Here is a 13,087-nt window from a genome sequence, read left to right as displayed (position 1 = left end):
CCAGGAGGCTCAGGAGAGACTTCAGGGACACGAACACACAGTGTAGATCCTGCTGCAGAGCTGGACTCCTTTCTGAAGGCAATAAGAAGCCATGGGAAGTTTCCAAAGATTTTAACCCTATTGTTTATTTAAGGTTTGTTGCTTAAGGGAGAAATCCCTCAGCCATCAGAAATCTAAATATAACATGTACTGCCAGGTTTTCTTGATAGTGGATGTTTGAGGAAATCTAAGAATTGAGAGTTAGGAGAAGAAGGCAGGAGAAAGGATGTCCTCAAGCTCTGGAAAGGAGCTGGGAAAGGAATAAGGCCCCACTAGGCCAGTGAGTCAGAAGGTCAGAGGGTCCAGAACATGCATTTGGTCAGAGGCCTGTCTTGCTCCTTCCTAACTGTGAAACCTCAAACATAGTCTTTAACCTCACTTTGACCCTCAGTTTAAACATCTGCAAACTGGGTTATTACCACCTGACGAAGGACAATGTATGTAAAGTGTCTAGCACAGAGCCTGGCATATAGGTGATGCTCAGTAAAGGTAATGTCCATTCTTGTTCTAAAATGGCTTAATGATTTTTCTAGCTGCCTTGGATAATAATTCAGAAGTCTGGCTGGAGTTGTTGGAGCACATTCCCAAGGAATCACTGGACTCTCATGGGAATGGCAAGTAAGCAGCCAGAGCCCCAAGGCAAGATGAAGGAAATCGATTGAGTGGAAGATTGCAGGAACTAAGACCACATAGTAAAGTGTTTCAGACCAAGAACTCTGTTCAAATCTGCATTGTGCTCCTGACTCTAGCTCTTACTAGCTATGTGATCTTGGCCAAGTTACCTGACCTCCCTGTGCCTCGGTTTCCTCATTTATAAAATAGGGATAATAATGGTATCTACATTACAGGGTTGTTAGGAGGATCAGGTGGGTTAATATAAGGAAAGCCCCTAAAGGGTCTGGCACAGTAAAGTGCTCTTATAGTGTGGGCTGTGGTCATTAAGCACACAGGGCAGCCCACCAGAGTGGTTAATGGCCAGGCTCCAGAGAGGGCCCCTTCCTTACCCTGTGCTAGCTATGTGACCTGGAACGATTTATGTAACCTTCCTGTACCTAAATTTTTTCATTTGTGAAAAGTGGAGGTGATATAATAATAGTAGCTCCCTCAGAGGGCTGTTGTTGGGAATAAATGTGCTAATATATATAAAGTGTTTAGGAAAGTGTCTGGCTCACATTAAGCACTGAGTAAGTGTCAGCTATTATTATTCCCTCGCTATAATGAACTCTGAAGACAATATGGCCCCTAATTGTTTAAAGAGACAGTGACTCTAAAAGATTCTTTCCTCTTCTCAGTTTTTAGGGTATTTACTTCTGAATTTTAGAAAGGAAGATGTGACAGCCAGATAGAATCTTTTATCTCCTGAAAATAAGAAAAACATTTGGATACCTTTTGGAGTTGTCCTCAAGTCCTTTCATTCTCACAGTATGGAAAGGCCCCCAGGGAGTGTGGTAGGGGGCACGTAGCCCATACCCTAGCCTCCAGACAAGGCTACCACTTACCACACACAGCGTTTCTAACAGAAGAACACAAGGCATTTTCTTAATGTGAGGTACCAAGATTGTAATGCTGCCACACTTCTCACTGCCATTTTGGTGATCAGCTCAAGGCAAGGCTGCCTGCTTTATGCTTTAACTTGCTTTTGAGATTCTAGGGGAAAAATTTAAAAGCAGTCTCCAAAGGGAAACAGAAGCTTTTAAGCTTGGGGCAAGAGACTTTTTGTATCCTTCTATGTTGTTTCTCTGAAGACACACTGAAAATGGAAGAACAAGAGGCTAGTTGTCCTATTGTGATTGAGTGAGTTTTGCTGCTGCCAGAGGACAAAGGCTGGATTGACACAAGATGAATTTTCCAGAGGGCAGGTGTCTCTTTTTGTTATCTTTTCCAGTCCTATTTCTCTCCTGGAGTAGAGGGAATGGTGTATTAGAACACAAAACCTTCAATGTAAGCAATGTTATTAGGAGGAAAGACTCAATGTACTAAACAAAGAACTTCTAAATACTGACACTTAATTCTCATAAAGGCAAAGATAATAAAAGAAGATGGGGAGTGGGATGGTGATGAGAGCAGGAAAGGTAAGTCATTAAGCAGAAGCAGAAGAAAAAGAGGCACAGAGAGAAGACAGCATAAACGCTTAACAATAAGGAAGCAGCTCTGGGCCCAGGGTCAGTCTGGCTAGGTAGGTCATCATGAGTTATACCCACACATTTCATTCAGAGCCAAGGTGCCTGGGCGCATGGCCTGAACTCTCTGCCCAACACAAGCTCCAAATTCTCACAATCACAGACCCTTAGAGCTGGAGCAATCTTCTGAGTTTGTCTATCCTACCCAGTGCAGTAGTCCTTCTGCACTCTCCCTAAATCTTACTGCAAAATGTGTCCTGTGACAGACTCATTACCAGTGGCAGCTGTTCATTGGGGCACTCCAAACATCCCCAAATCCTTCCTAACACTATACTGAGCTAAAATCTGCCTGCCTGTAACTTCAATCAGTTCCATCCTTTATTGAATAAGTGGGGTTCCAATGATATTTTCTGAACAACAGAGGTACATGCTAGGTCTCCTGTCTTAGTGCTTAGTCAGGTTCAGCAACCTTCAAGCTGTGTGACCATTGGCAAGTTACTTAACCACTCTATGCCTCAGTTTCTTGTCTATAAAATGCAGATATTAATTGTAGAGTCAACTTTAGTGCTATTATTATGGGGATTAAATAAGATAATCTATAGAGAATTATATATTATGAACTAATATATTACATGCTTAGTAAACTTCAGTTGCTGAAATTATACAATAAATTGTAGGATCTTCCAAGACACAGACTGGAATGTATTCATCTGTGTAACTTTTTTGCCTAGCACAGGGTCTAGTTGAGTATTAGGTACAAACAAACAAACAAAAAAATGTTTACTGAAAGACTAAATAATTAATTGGCATGCACTCTATTCTGGTGTAAATCACTACATGTGATCTTATGTCTGTGACGACCAGCTCATAAAAATCCATCCCCCAACTACTCCTATGTTCCAAATTTAGCCACTATTTATCATTACTTAATCCAGAAATATCCAACTTCTCTTCCCAAGGTGGTTTGGAGAGTGTTGGCTTGAGGCAAAGGTCACAAGAGTCACACTCCAGACATCAAGTCCAACCAACCCCACAGACAAAGTCTCTGTGAAGTGTCCTGCACTATTTCCCTGTAGGCAGAGTTGTAAAGTGTGATTGATGTGCTATGGCTTATATTGTAAAGACATGTGGCCCTGCGGGCTGCAGGCCCTCTGGAGGAGTGCTGGAGCCTGAGACAGATTTAAGCAAAGAGGAGTAGGAAAGCTCTTCTGGAGATACTAGATCAGAGAGCACGATAAAATGAGATGAGATAAGGGCAGACAAGCTGGGGAAGAGGAAGATGGGGCAACTAACCTGTGCCCTGAGTCTAGTTGGAGAGATAGAGCCTTCAGGGTTGTCAGCAACATGCTGGCAGCACAACTGGACAAGGGTAACACTTCCAGCTACCAAACAGAAATGGCTCTACGTGGGGAATGAAGAGAAGCATTAAGGGAAAACTTTACTGGAGCTGGGGCCAGTAGCAAAATGCTCTACTAGAAAAATTAACTATCACAGAACTGCTTGTTAAAAGTGCTGAGTATTTTCCCACCATCTATTTGTGCCTACTCCAGTTTCTAGCAAAGTCAATAGCTCATGCCTTGTCGTGTTGGGCCCAGGACTCAGTCAGATACTCTGGGTTCCTTAGGGGGACTCCCACATTTCTTGGGCCATAAACTACAAAGCGCCTTCTAGTTCTGTTTAAGATACACAACTGGAAGCAGAAAAGAAAGGGGGTAAATTTTGACTTAATTTTTTTTCCCCAAAACATTAGCGCTGCATTCCTTAGGTGGGGTTGGGGAGCAGCCCCAGTGTTCCCTAACCTGGGGCTCCTTTATTAGAGCCTCTCTCCCCTAACATCAGGCGTTTTTCCTTCCCGCCGCTGGCACACTGGGTGAATGGCAGGGCACGCCAACAGAACGGAGCTCCCCCACAAGCCCCAGTATCCAGGGGGAGAGCAGAGAGCCTCCCCTCAGCCTTCACAGCAGGGGGCACAGGGAGAGGAGCTGAGAGAGGATTGCTTATTTATTTGTTTCCTGGAACACCCTGTTAAGAATCTCAGCGATTGCAGTTAGTGCCCAATCGTTTGGCAAGCGGAGTAGCTTCTCGTCGTTCCCAGCTGCACGGGATCTAATTCGCAAATGCACCATCTTGCATTCAACACTTAAATGGAAAACAAGCAGCCCAGGAGGGAGGCAGGCGGTCTAACTCTGCAAGCCCTTTTCGGAGGGATTTACGTTTCTAGGTCAATTGACTGGTGCCGTCCCCAGAGAGGATTTCTTTGAGCGCCGACCCTCTCTCATCTTGGGTCCAAAACCCACTCTGGCGGGGGTTATAAACGGCAATTAAACATGGGGATAAAACGGGATTTGGTTCAGCCTTAGGCCTTGCCAGCATAAAATAGTAACTAAAATCAACTTGAGAGCTCCGATTTTAGAGGGTGATACTGCTTATTCTTCCCCACTGGAAACCTGGTTAAAGGAAATTAAGGCCTCTCTTAAAGGTAACTAAGATTAGAGGGCTGCGTTTCCGTTTTCTGTGTTTCTGTGGGCCGAACGCCCAGGTTGGTCAGCGAGTTTCTATGGGTAGAATGACGAATTCCTCTCGCCTGAATTCTAAAATGATAACTTTGCTTGGTGCTGCAGCTGCGAACCTCTGAGGCGACCAGCGGCCCAGTCCTGGCGGTGGCGTTGCTAGTGGGAGAATGGGGTGTATGGGGAAGGGGAAAGAGCCGCCCCTCAGTGAAAAGTTGGGAGAGCGGCGGGGAGAGAAGTAACTGCGGCTCCTCTGGCTCTCGGCCCCTTTAAGTGCTTCACTGACTCAGCTAAGCTTCCCCCTCAGGTCGCGTTTTTTATGAATGAAAAACGTCCTTACATTCATTATATAAACAAGGCTGTGCTGATTGGCCAATGGCCCCCGGTGCATAAATTATGTAAAACAGACTCCTGAGGGGGTGGGGAAGGACGCGCCGTTGACCAATAGAAGCCGAACTTGATGGAGCAGCTTGACTGGATTTGTCCGCAGTCAGGATAAACAAGAGGAGATGGACAACCGCAGGAGGGGCCTCGGGCCAATGGGAACGCGGCTGTGCTAGGGCCATGGGCCAATAGCGGCGGGCGGAGCAGCGGGCTGCCGGGGGCCGGGCCAGCGCTCCAGCCTGGTTGGCAGCTGCGGCGCAGAGTCCAGCGGCTGGTGAGCGGAGCGGTTCAGCGTCCCCAGAGCGGTTCGGCCCAGCCATTTGCTTAGGCGCCCAGGCCCGGTGCGCGCGTGCGTGAGCGCGCCTGCGCCCGGGGCCGCTGCCAGGGGAGGAGAGCTGCTGCCTCAGGTGAGGGGGCAATGGGGGAACTGGGAAGGGGCGGGGGAGGCATGGGATTGTATGTCCAGGAACGGGTCCGAAAGGCCCGAGAGTTCACCGGCTGATTCAAAATCTTCAAATTGGGGTGCACTTCCTATTTGAACTGACCCCCCCCCAAAACTGATCGCACCCTCCTCCCGCGGCTCGGTCCGGTTCGGTTCCTGGGAGGCTTTGGGCGGGGGCGGCTAACGGTTCCGGAGCGCGCGGAGAGCGGGTTTCCGCACGTTGCGGGGGAGGCGCGCCGGAGCGCGAGGTGCGGGAGCTCGGAGGTGGGTATGGGGGCCGTGGAGTTGCGGGCCTTTACAGTCTCTGGAGAGATGAGGGCCCCGAGGAGACTTGGAAGCTCGCGAGAAGAGATGGTTGGCAGAGTTTTGCAGTCGGGAGAAGGGGGCCGAAAGCAGCTTAGGTGGAATTTTTGAGAGGTGATGCCCCCAGAGCACCGGGAAAGGTTAAGTGACATAGGCATGTGCAGCCTTCGGGGTTGGGGATTGGCCCGGAACTTATGCAGGCCTTGCAAGTTTCAGGTTGTGGAAACTGGGCACCCAATCCCCCCCGCCCCACTCCCACCCCCAGCAGACTGAGAGTGTCAGGCTGCACAGCAATTCTGGAGAAATTAAGGAACATCAGAACAGCGGCTTGGGGATGGTGGGGGAAAAAACGGGTGCGGAGGGGGGATGGAGAGATGCTGGAGCCTCCCGCTGGATTACGGATCCGACCGCATTTTCAGAGGAGGGGAGACCTGGGGGAAACCGAACTCCTGTTTGAGGAGGGGTGCCAAGGAGAGCTACTTGGAGGTTTTGAGGGGCAGGAGGAGAAATTGGGGACGGTTGGTAGCGCCCGGCGCCGCAGCTCGTTTTTATGAATGTGGGTGACTTTATGAATGAAGCGGGTTTCTTTCGTTGGCTCGGTGCTCCCTGCGGCTTTTTTTCCTTTCCCTTTTTGTGAATGAAGCATTGAGCTTTCTTTCTAAAACGCTGGGGTGAGGGGCCTGCGTTGGAGGCTGGGCGTGCGTTGGGAGTGGGGGTGGGGGCGCACCCGAAGGAGTTTTCATGAATGGGGAAGGCTGGGAATTGGGTGGAAGTGTGTCTTGTTTTCTGAATGGGGCCCAGCGCGAGGGATCCAGTTACAGCCTTTACCTGATGTGGCGGCCGCGGCTCGCTCGCTCATTCATAAAACCAGGCCCGCTGTGCGCCGCGGGGGAGGGGCCTCGGCGCGGTGTTAAAGTTTTCCTGGGGGCACCGGGGGAAGGAGGGGGGCACAAAGGAAGTGGCTTAAACTCCTGGATGAACTCGAGCCTTCTCCTTCAGGCTTAAAAAAAAAATTATACTTTGTACACGATTTTTCTAGCCCTTGAACTCTGAGGGCTGCTTTAAAGATCCTCAGTGCCTCTTTTGGGTTCGCTTATAGCAGCCTCTTTCTTTTGTATAATTAATAAAATACTTTTGCTCTTCATAGTGAGGTATTTTGCACCGTATTTCAACATGAGACTGAAAATAGCTCCTCCTCTGATCTGCTAGTCGTTGCCCCCTTCCCCCAGCAGACATTTACAGAATTTTTAAGACCACGATTTAATCGGTCAGGTTTTTGAAGGCTACGGAAGATTTGTTTTCATGCCCCTCAGCTCAGTGCTGATGATTCTCAGATTTTGTATACGAGTTGGTGACATTTGAGAAAGGCTTTATTCTGAACGTTTTTTAGCGCTGTTTAGAAGGCACGCATCACTCCAGGCTAGTGAGAATATTTTTCTGGGAAGTTATGAATTTTGTCTAGTTCTGCTTCTCTCCCTCTTTCTCTTTGACTTTGAAAATATCGTATTACTTGGGCCAAAGTGCTAAGAGGAGCCTGGCTGTGAAGGGTTTCCTTGCATCCTGCTCACTTACAAAAATTTGATATGCTTCACACAGTGTGAAAAACAAATTGGATGGAATTGCCCACTGAGAAAAGTTCCCCATTTAAAATTTGTATACAAGTTAGATAAAAGAGTTATTCTTAAGCATTTCGCATTGCTTAGAGCTGGTCCTCCCAAATTAGAAATAGTTCCCTCCTCTCCATTTTGACCCCCAACCTCTCTTCCCAGCCCCAAGGCTTGACAGTACTGAAACAGTTTAATTTTGTTTTCTGGCATGTTCGAGGAAAAATTGACTTCACAATAAGAAACAAATTGAATTTTCTTTTCATGGGTCTTTTGCTTTAATGCTTTAAAAAAAAAGATCTGTGGTGGAGATGTATTTAAAATGTGTGCAGTGGAATTTAATTTCTTTCATCCATTACTTTCATAGCTATTTTATTCTTTTAGAAGTTGGAATTGTCACAGATATCTCCATAAGTTTCCATGGAGATTACTTTTGACATTACAGCAATGACACCTGTTTGGACAGAAGGTTTAGGTTATAATAAAGAGTTGTATGAAGATGAGTATACCTCTGATCGATATATTCCTGGAACTATATATAATGTTTTACCAGTGACCTACAAAATGCTTTTAGGAACACTATGTATGTCAGATTCTTAATTGCTAATAATTTAGAATGCTTAAACCCAGTTTCTCTACTTCCTGTCACTGTATTGTCAAAATTAAATTATCTCTTAAAAAAACCCCTAACACTACAAATGCCCTGGAGAGTCTTCTGTTAGAGAAAATCTTAAAATCACCCTTTTATAATGAAAATAAGATCCTTTTTAAAGAAACAGGAGTCAGTAGCAAACCTATATTCTTAATGAGAAAGCAAGAAAAAGAAAAGAATGAGTCAGCAAACGGATTTGATACAAAGCACACTATGACCCTGTGATGCCACTAAGCCTAGCGTTAGTGTGTAAAGCTTACACCTTGAGTGGGCTTTAAGTACTTCAAGGAAAGGTAGTGATTTGCACAGGCCCTAAAGAAAGAACAGTATAAAATTACTTAATTTGTTTTTCTCTCTCTCAGTTAAAATCTCCCAAATTCATATTACAGGAGGACCCCTTTCCCCCCAGAAATTGCTCAATGCTGAAACCTTTCAAAGTGATACTAGAGACATTGGAAGCACCATGGATGGGTTTTATGATCAGCAAGTCCCTTTTATGGTCCCAGGGGTAAGTTTATGTGGCTTTTGGTTTGTTTTGTCCTCCCTCTTCACATTTGAGTCTTCTTATTGATTTAGTGACTACCCTTTCTGGGCCCCTTTATTACACTCAAATCTTCACTGTCTGTTGGCCTCTTTCAGAAATCTCGAACAGAGGAATGTAGAGGGCGGCCTGTGATTGACAGAAAGAGGAAGTTTTTGGACACGGATCTGGCTCATGATTCTGAAGGTAGTGAAGCTTTCTCCTCTGTTGTGGCTTCCTCACATGGCTCCCAGTGAAAGCAGCACACAGACTCTTCCTCTTTTTCCTAGCAGAGGAATTCTCATTCTGCTGTCTTCTGTTTTCAATTCCAGAGTTGTTTCAGGATCTCAGTCAACTTCAAGAGGCTTGGTTAGCTGAAGGCAAGTTTCTTGGCTGTCCTATTTTCCATATAAAACGTTTTACTGTGCTTTTTAATAAAACTTAAAAGTCTAAAATAAAAATCTCTTTTCCAGCACAAGTTCCTGATGATGAACAGTTTGTCCCAGATTTTCAGTCTGATAACTGTAAGTACCTTTCTGGTGGTGGCTCATTTGTTCTGAAATTGTTTGGTCTTGGATCATCTATGTCTAGATTGCTCTTTTCAGCTGTAGGCAGCATATTTGGACAGTGGAACGTATTTTGTCTCTTTTAATAATTCCTAGTTAACCCCCAAAACATTTGTTTCATTCCTTATTGAAATTATTTCTAAAGTGCTTTTATTATATTGTAAATAGGATTTACTGAACGTAATTTGATCCTAAATTTCTTTTTGCCTAAGAATATTGCAAGGGTTCAAGCTCAAAATTAAAATTAATTAACATTATAAGGTGTTGGACCAAATATCCATTAAGCAGGCATTATCTTACAATGATTTTTGTTTGTTTTAGAAATTAAGTCCTTGATACAAATCACGAGCCTGACATTTTTTTTCTCTTAAAGGTACAGAAAATAGTTAATGGAAGATTCCAGTTAATTGTTGCTTCACCCAACATGTTGTCAATTTTATTTCTATTTTTAAGTTGATAAAGGGTGGTCACAAGGTGACCTGATTTACTCCTATTTTTCATTAGTTATTAGGACTTTATCATTCAGAAAAGAGTAACTTTTAAAAAAAAAATGGTCCTTAAGTGCTCCTATCATTGAGATAACAAATGCAGTGGGAAGCTCAAAAGATAACTGTGAGCTGGCCAGGGGCATGGTTAGCTTTGCACTGATCTTTCAGAGCTGTCTTCAACAGGTTTTGAGAGGTTTTATGGTCCAGGCAGAGCTATCAAGGACAAAGCTGGCTGATGAAATTTGAGCAGCACAAGGCAGCTCTAGAGAGCATTAGTCACTGGCGAATGAGCAGGTTTAAGAGAGGCCTGGAGAAAATGCTGTCTCTCTTGAGAGTTGCATCATAGAAAAATTCATGTCTCTTAGTCATAGTTTATACTAGCAAGCACCTGAGCCAGGCAAGGATTCGATTTCTCATTTTGTACAAACAAATTCTTCCCAGCTTTGTTTTATCTCGTGTGTGCATGTGTGCGTGTGTGTGTGTGCATGTGTGCGTGTGTGTATGTGTGTGTGTGAAAATGCTACTGGGAGAGAGGGTATCTTTGAGTCTCAGTAAAAGCCGGGTGTTCTAAATCCTTAAATGAAAGATCAGAGGTACCAGCTAAACATTCTTTAATAATAGGTCTTATAGTCAAGGCGCAATGCCATGAAATTTTAAAAGGAAATAAACTATAACCCACAGATGCATGGTTACCTTAGCTTTGTCACAGCTTGCTGTGGACGTTTTCTTTAGGAAAGTGCATGAATGTTAATTTTTGCCCTTTGATTGCTTTCAAGTGATTGGGAAGTTTGTCACTGAAAGGCTAAATACAGAATAACCAAAAGTGTGCGTGCGCGTTTGTGTGTGTGAGTGTGTGTGTGTGTGAGAGAGTGTGTGTGAGAGAGAGAGAGAGAGGGAAAATAAAGGATTTGTAATCCCACTCTTATTCTGTGTTGACAGTTTGGCCCAGCCTTTCCAGTTCTTGCTCAGAGCAGCATAAACTGCAGACTGTTTGGGAGGTGGCTTTCTTGGCAGAGGTTCTTTGAAATGCTTTTATGATACTTGTTTGTTTCTCTGTAACCCAAAAGAGTTAAAAAGGAGGTGAGATGACTGCATTCAAATTGATTTCATGTGCTGAAGCAGAGTGTTCTTTAGAGAAAGATGTCAGCAAGCAAGGTTTATATTTGGAGAGATATTTATCTGCAGGAATAGGCTAAAGTGAAAGAATCAATAAATGTGTTTTGTCTCCTTAGAAATAATTCCTGCTCAGCAAACAGAATGTGCTAAATTCTTTAATTAAATTGCCATACCTAAAATGGAGGTGCTTTGGGAGATGTTTCTGCTTACCAAGTGTGCTGTGTTTTTTCCTTTGTTTGCTTTTTGCTTTAACTTCTTAAGGTTGAGCTTTTCTATCTTTTAAGGATAAAACAGATGGTTGAGTAGCCTCGAAACATAATTTAATAATTCTTTCTCCCTTTCTGACTCTTCTGGAGATGGAGCTTCGAGAAGGATAGATTCATGTAGATTAACGTGCCTTAGAGGTTAGGGAAGAACACAGATGTTGAATGGTGTAGCCTTCATCCACCTGTCCTTGCTGTTATGTGTGACTGGTTTGACCACCATCGAAAGTGACAGTGTAGACACATGAGAGCTGGGAGAGCCCAGGGCTGGGCCAACTCTTCTCTTTGAGCTCATCTCACAGCCTCGGGTGGAGGATTAGCCTCCACTCCTGTCACCTTCTGGAAGAGCCCATGATTATTCCAGGGGAGGGAGAGAAACTCATTCAAATTTAATGAAACCTTATAAGATGATTTGAATTGACCAATCAATAAAGTATAAAACAAACTTGGATTTGTCTGGTAAAGCAAACCTTTTCCCTACAGTAGCAGAAGTGGTTGTGACACACATTCTTCTGTAGCCTGCCACTGGTAATAGTCTACCTTTCCTGTTAACGCTGATTCGATTAATTTTCCATCTTGTGTGTATGTAAGTGTTCCAGATTTGGGTTCCTGCTCATAGGCATCCTATCCATAAGTGTGATTTAAAGAAATGAAACCATTGTTCTTATAAGTCTTATATAAATGCCCAGCTTTTAGCTGTATAGATTTCACTTTATCTCACAAATACAGAATTAATAAAGTATTCCTTATCTGGAAACTATTAAAGATCAAATTCAAGGGAATAGAAAGTGTAACCTCTAGACCGTAGGGATTCTGCTAGTGCCTCGCCTCATTGTCCTTTGGTCCTGAGAAGTAACCCTGAAGTTCCCACATTGTTTGAGCTGGAGGTCCCTTGTAGAGATAATCTTGCCTACCCGCTTCATTTTACAGAGGGGATAGTATGTAAAATCCAGATAGCTGGGGAGACTGACAAGTGGTTGGAGCAAATGGGAGGGGTTAGGTGAAATGAGAAGTAATAAATTACAAAGTAATGTCCTTAAAGAAGCTCTCACAAAGCTGCAGAGTATCAGCATACTCAGGTGTGCCCAAGGCTCTTCCTTATTATTTCAGATACCTCAAGATGGTCCTCAGGAGAGCCTTAAGGAGACTGCTGGCCTCCTAGTCCAAAACCTCAGTTCTCTTCATTCTTCGATCCTAAGAAACTTATTAAATATCTTATTAAAGTGCTTTGACTTTTTCCACCTAGGATTTGGAAAAGAGAAATCATAAAACAAAAATTATAAAACTGACATGTTTCCTAGAAGACATCAGCATGTACGCAGATATATAAAACTATGTTATATACCCTGGGTATTATAACTTAATGTGTGTATGTGTGCATATCTAAGTGTGTGTAGCTAAATATGTGCATTAACACACAAAACTACAGTAGATGTGTACACATTTTTACTACACATTTTCACAGAATTAACTATAAATCAAAATCATGGATAAGATTGACACTCAATGCTTAGATTTGGGGTGGGGTGGGGATTACATTCATTATTCTGAGCTGAGTGCTTGGGCACTTGAGAGTATTACAAGATTTTAGCGTATATAAATAGTATTTTTTTAAATACAGATTTCAATTGGTTTTTTCTCTTGTTTCAGTTGTGATATTGTGAATGTTCCCTGTCAGCATCTCAAGTAACTAAAATATTTTATGCTGGGGCAAAGGCATGGTAAAATCTTACTTTAAAACTATAGCCTTCATACCAAATATAATTTAGAGAATTTTTTTAAAATTCGAGTGATCTTATTTTCCTTTGAAGTGTTCTTTTTAGATATGTGTTTCAAAAGGAACGGCTGGACTATAGAAAGTACGAGTAATTTTCTAAGGACTGGCTAATTAACTGATGAAATTGACTTTTCATAAATACATTGCAATAGATAGCTGGGGAAATAGGATTAACTGTTATGACAGCCCTTGAGCCTAAAACACATTCATCTTAATCTTGTTTCAATATGGGATTATGCAGTTGGATTTTTTGTTTGTTTGTTTGTTTTCTGCCCCCACAGTGTATGAGGTTGATATAGTAGC

General features: G+C 43.5%; 1 protein-coding gene across 1 annotated transcript in view; it reads left to right on the top strand.

Moving 5' to 3' along the window:
* Positions 1-5,275: 5,275 nt before the first annotated feature.
* The window catches only part of ETV5 (ETS variant transcription factor 5), a 53,902-nt gene continuing 46,090 nt past the window's right edge, over positions 5,276-13,087 (top strand). The window contains exons 1-5 of the mRNA XM_039850524.1: positions 5,276-5,460; positions 8,444-8,562; positions 8,694-8,781; positions 8,907-8,954; positions 9,048-9,098. Coding sequence (XP_039706458.1) covers positions 8,518-8,562; positions 8,694-8,781; positions 8,907-8,954; positions 9,048-9,098 — 232 coding nt within the window. The 5' untranslated portion in view covers positions 5,276-5,460; positions 8,444-8,517. The remainder of the gene's footprint in view (positions 5,461-8,443; positions 8,563-8,693; positions 8,782-8,906; positions 8,955-9,047; positions 9,099-13,087) is intronic.

The sequence above is a fragment of the Pteropus medius genome, unplaced genomic scaffold (assembly GCF_902729225.1).
Source record: "Pteropus medius unplaced genomic scaffold, Ma_sr-lr_union100, whole genome shotgun sequence".
Classification (NCBI taxonomy): Eukaryota; Metazoa; Chordata; class Mammalia; order Chiroptera; family Pteropodidae; genus Pteropus; species Pteropus medius.
Note: the sequence above shows the minus strand (reverse complement) of the source record. Positions and strands in the feature narration are given on the sequence as shown.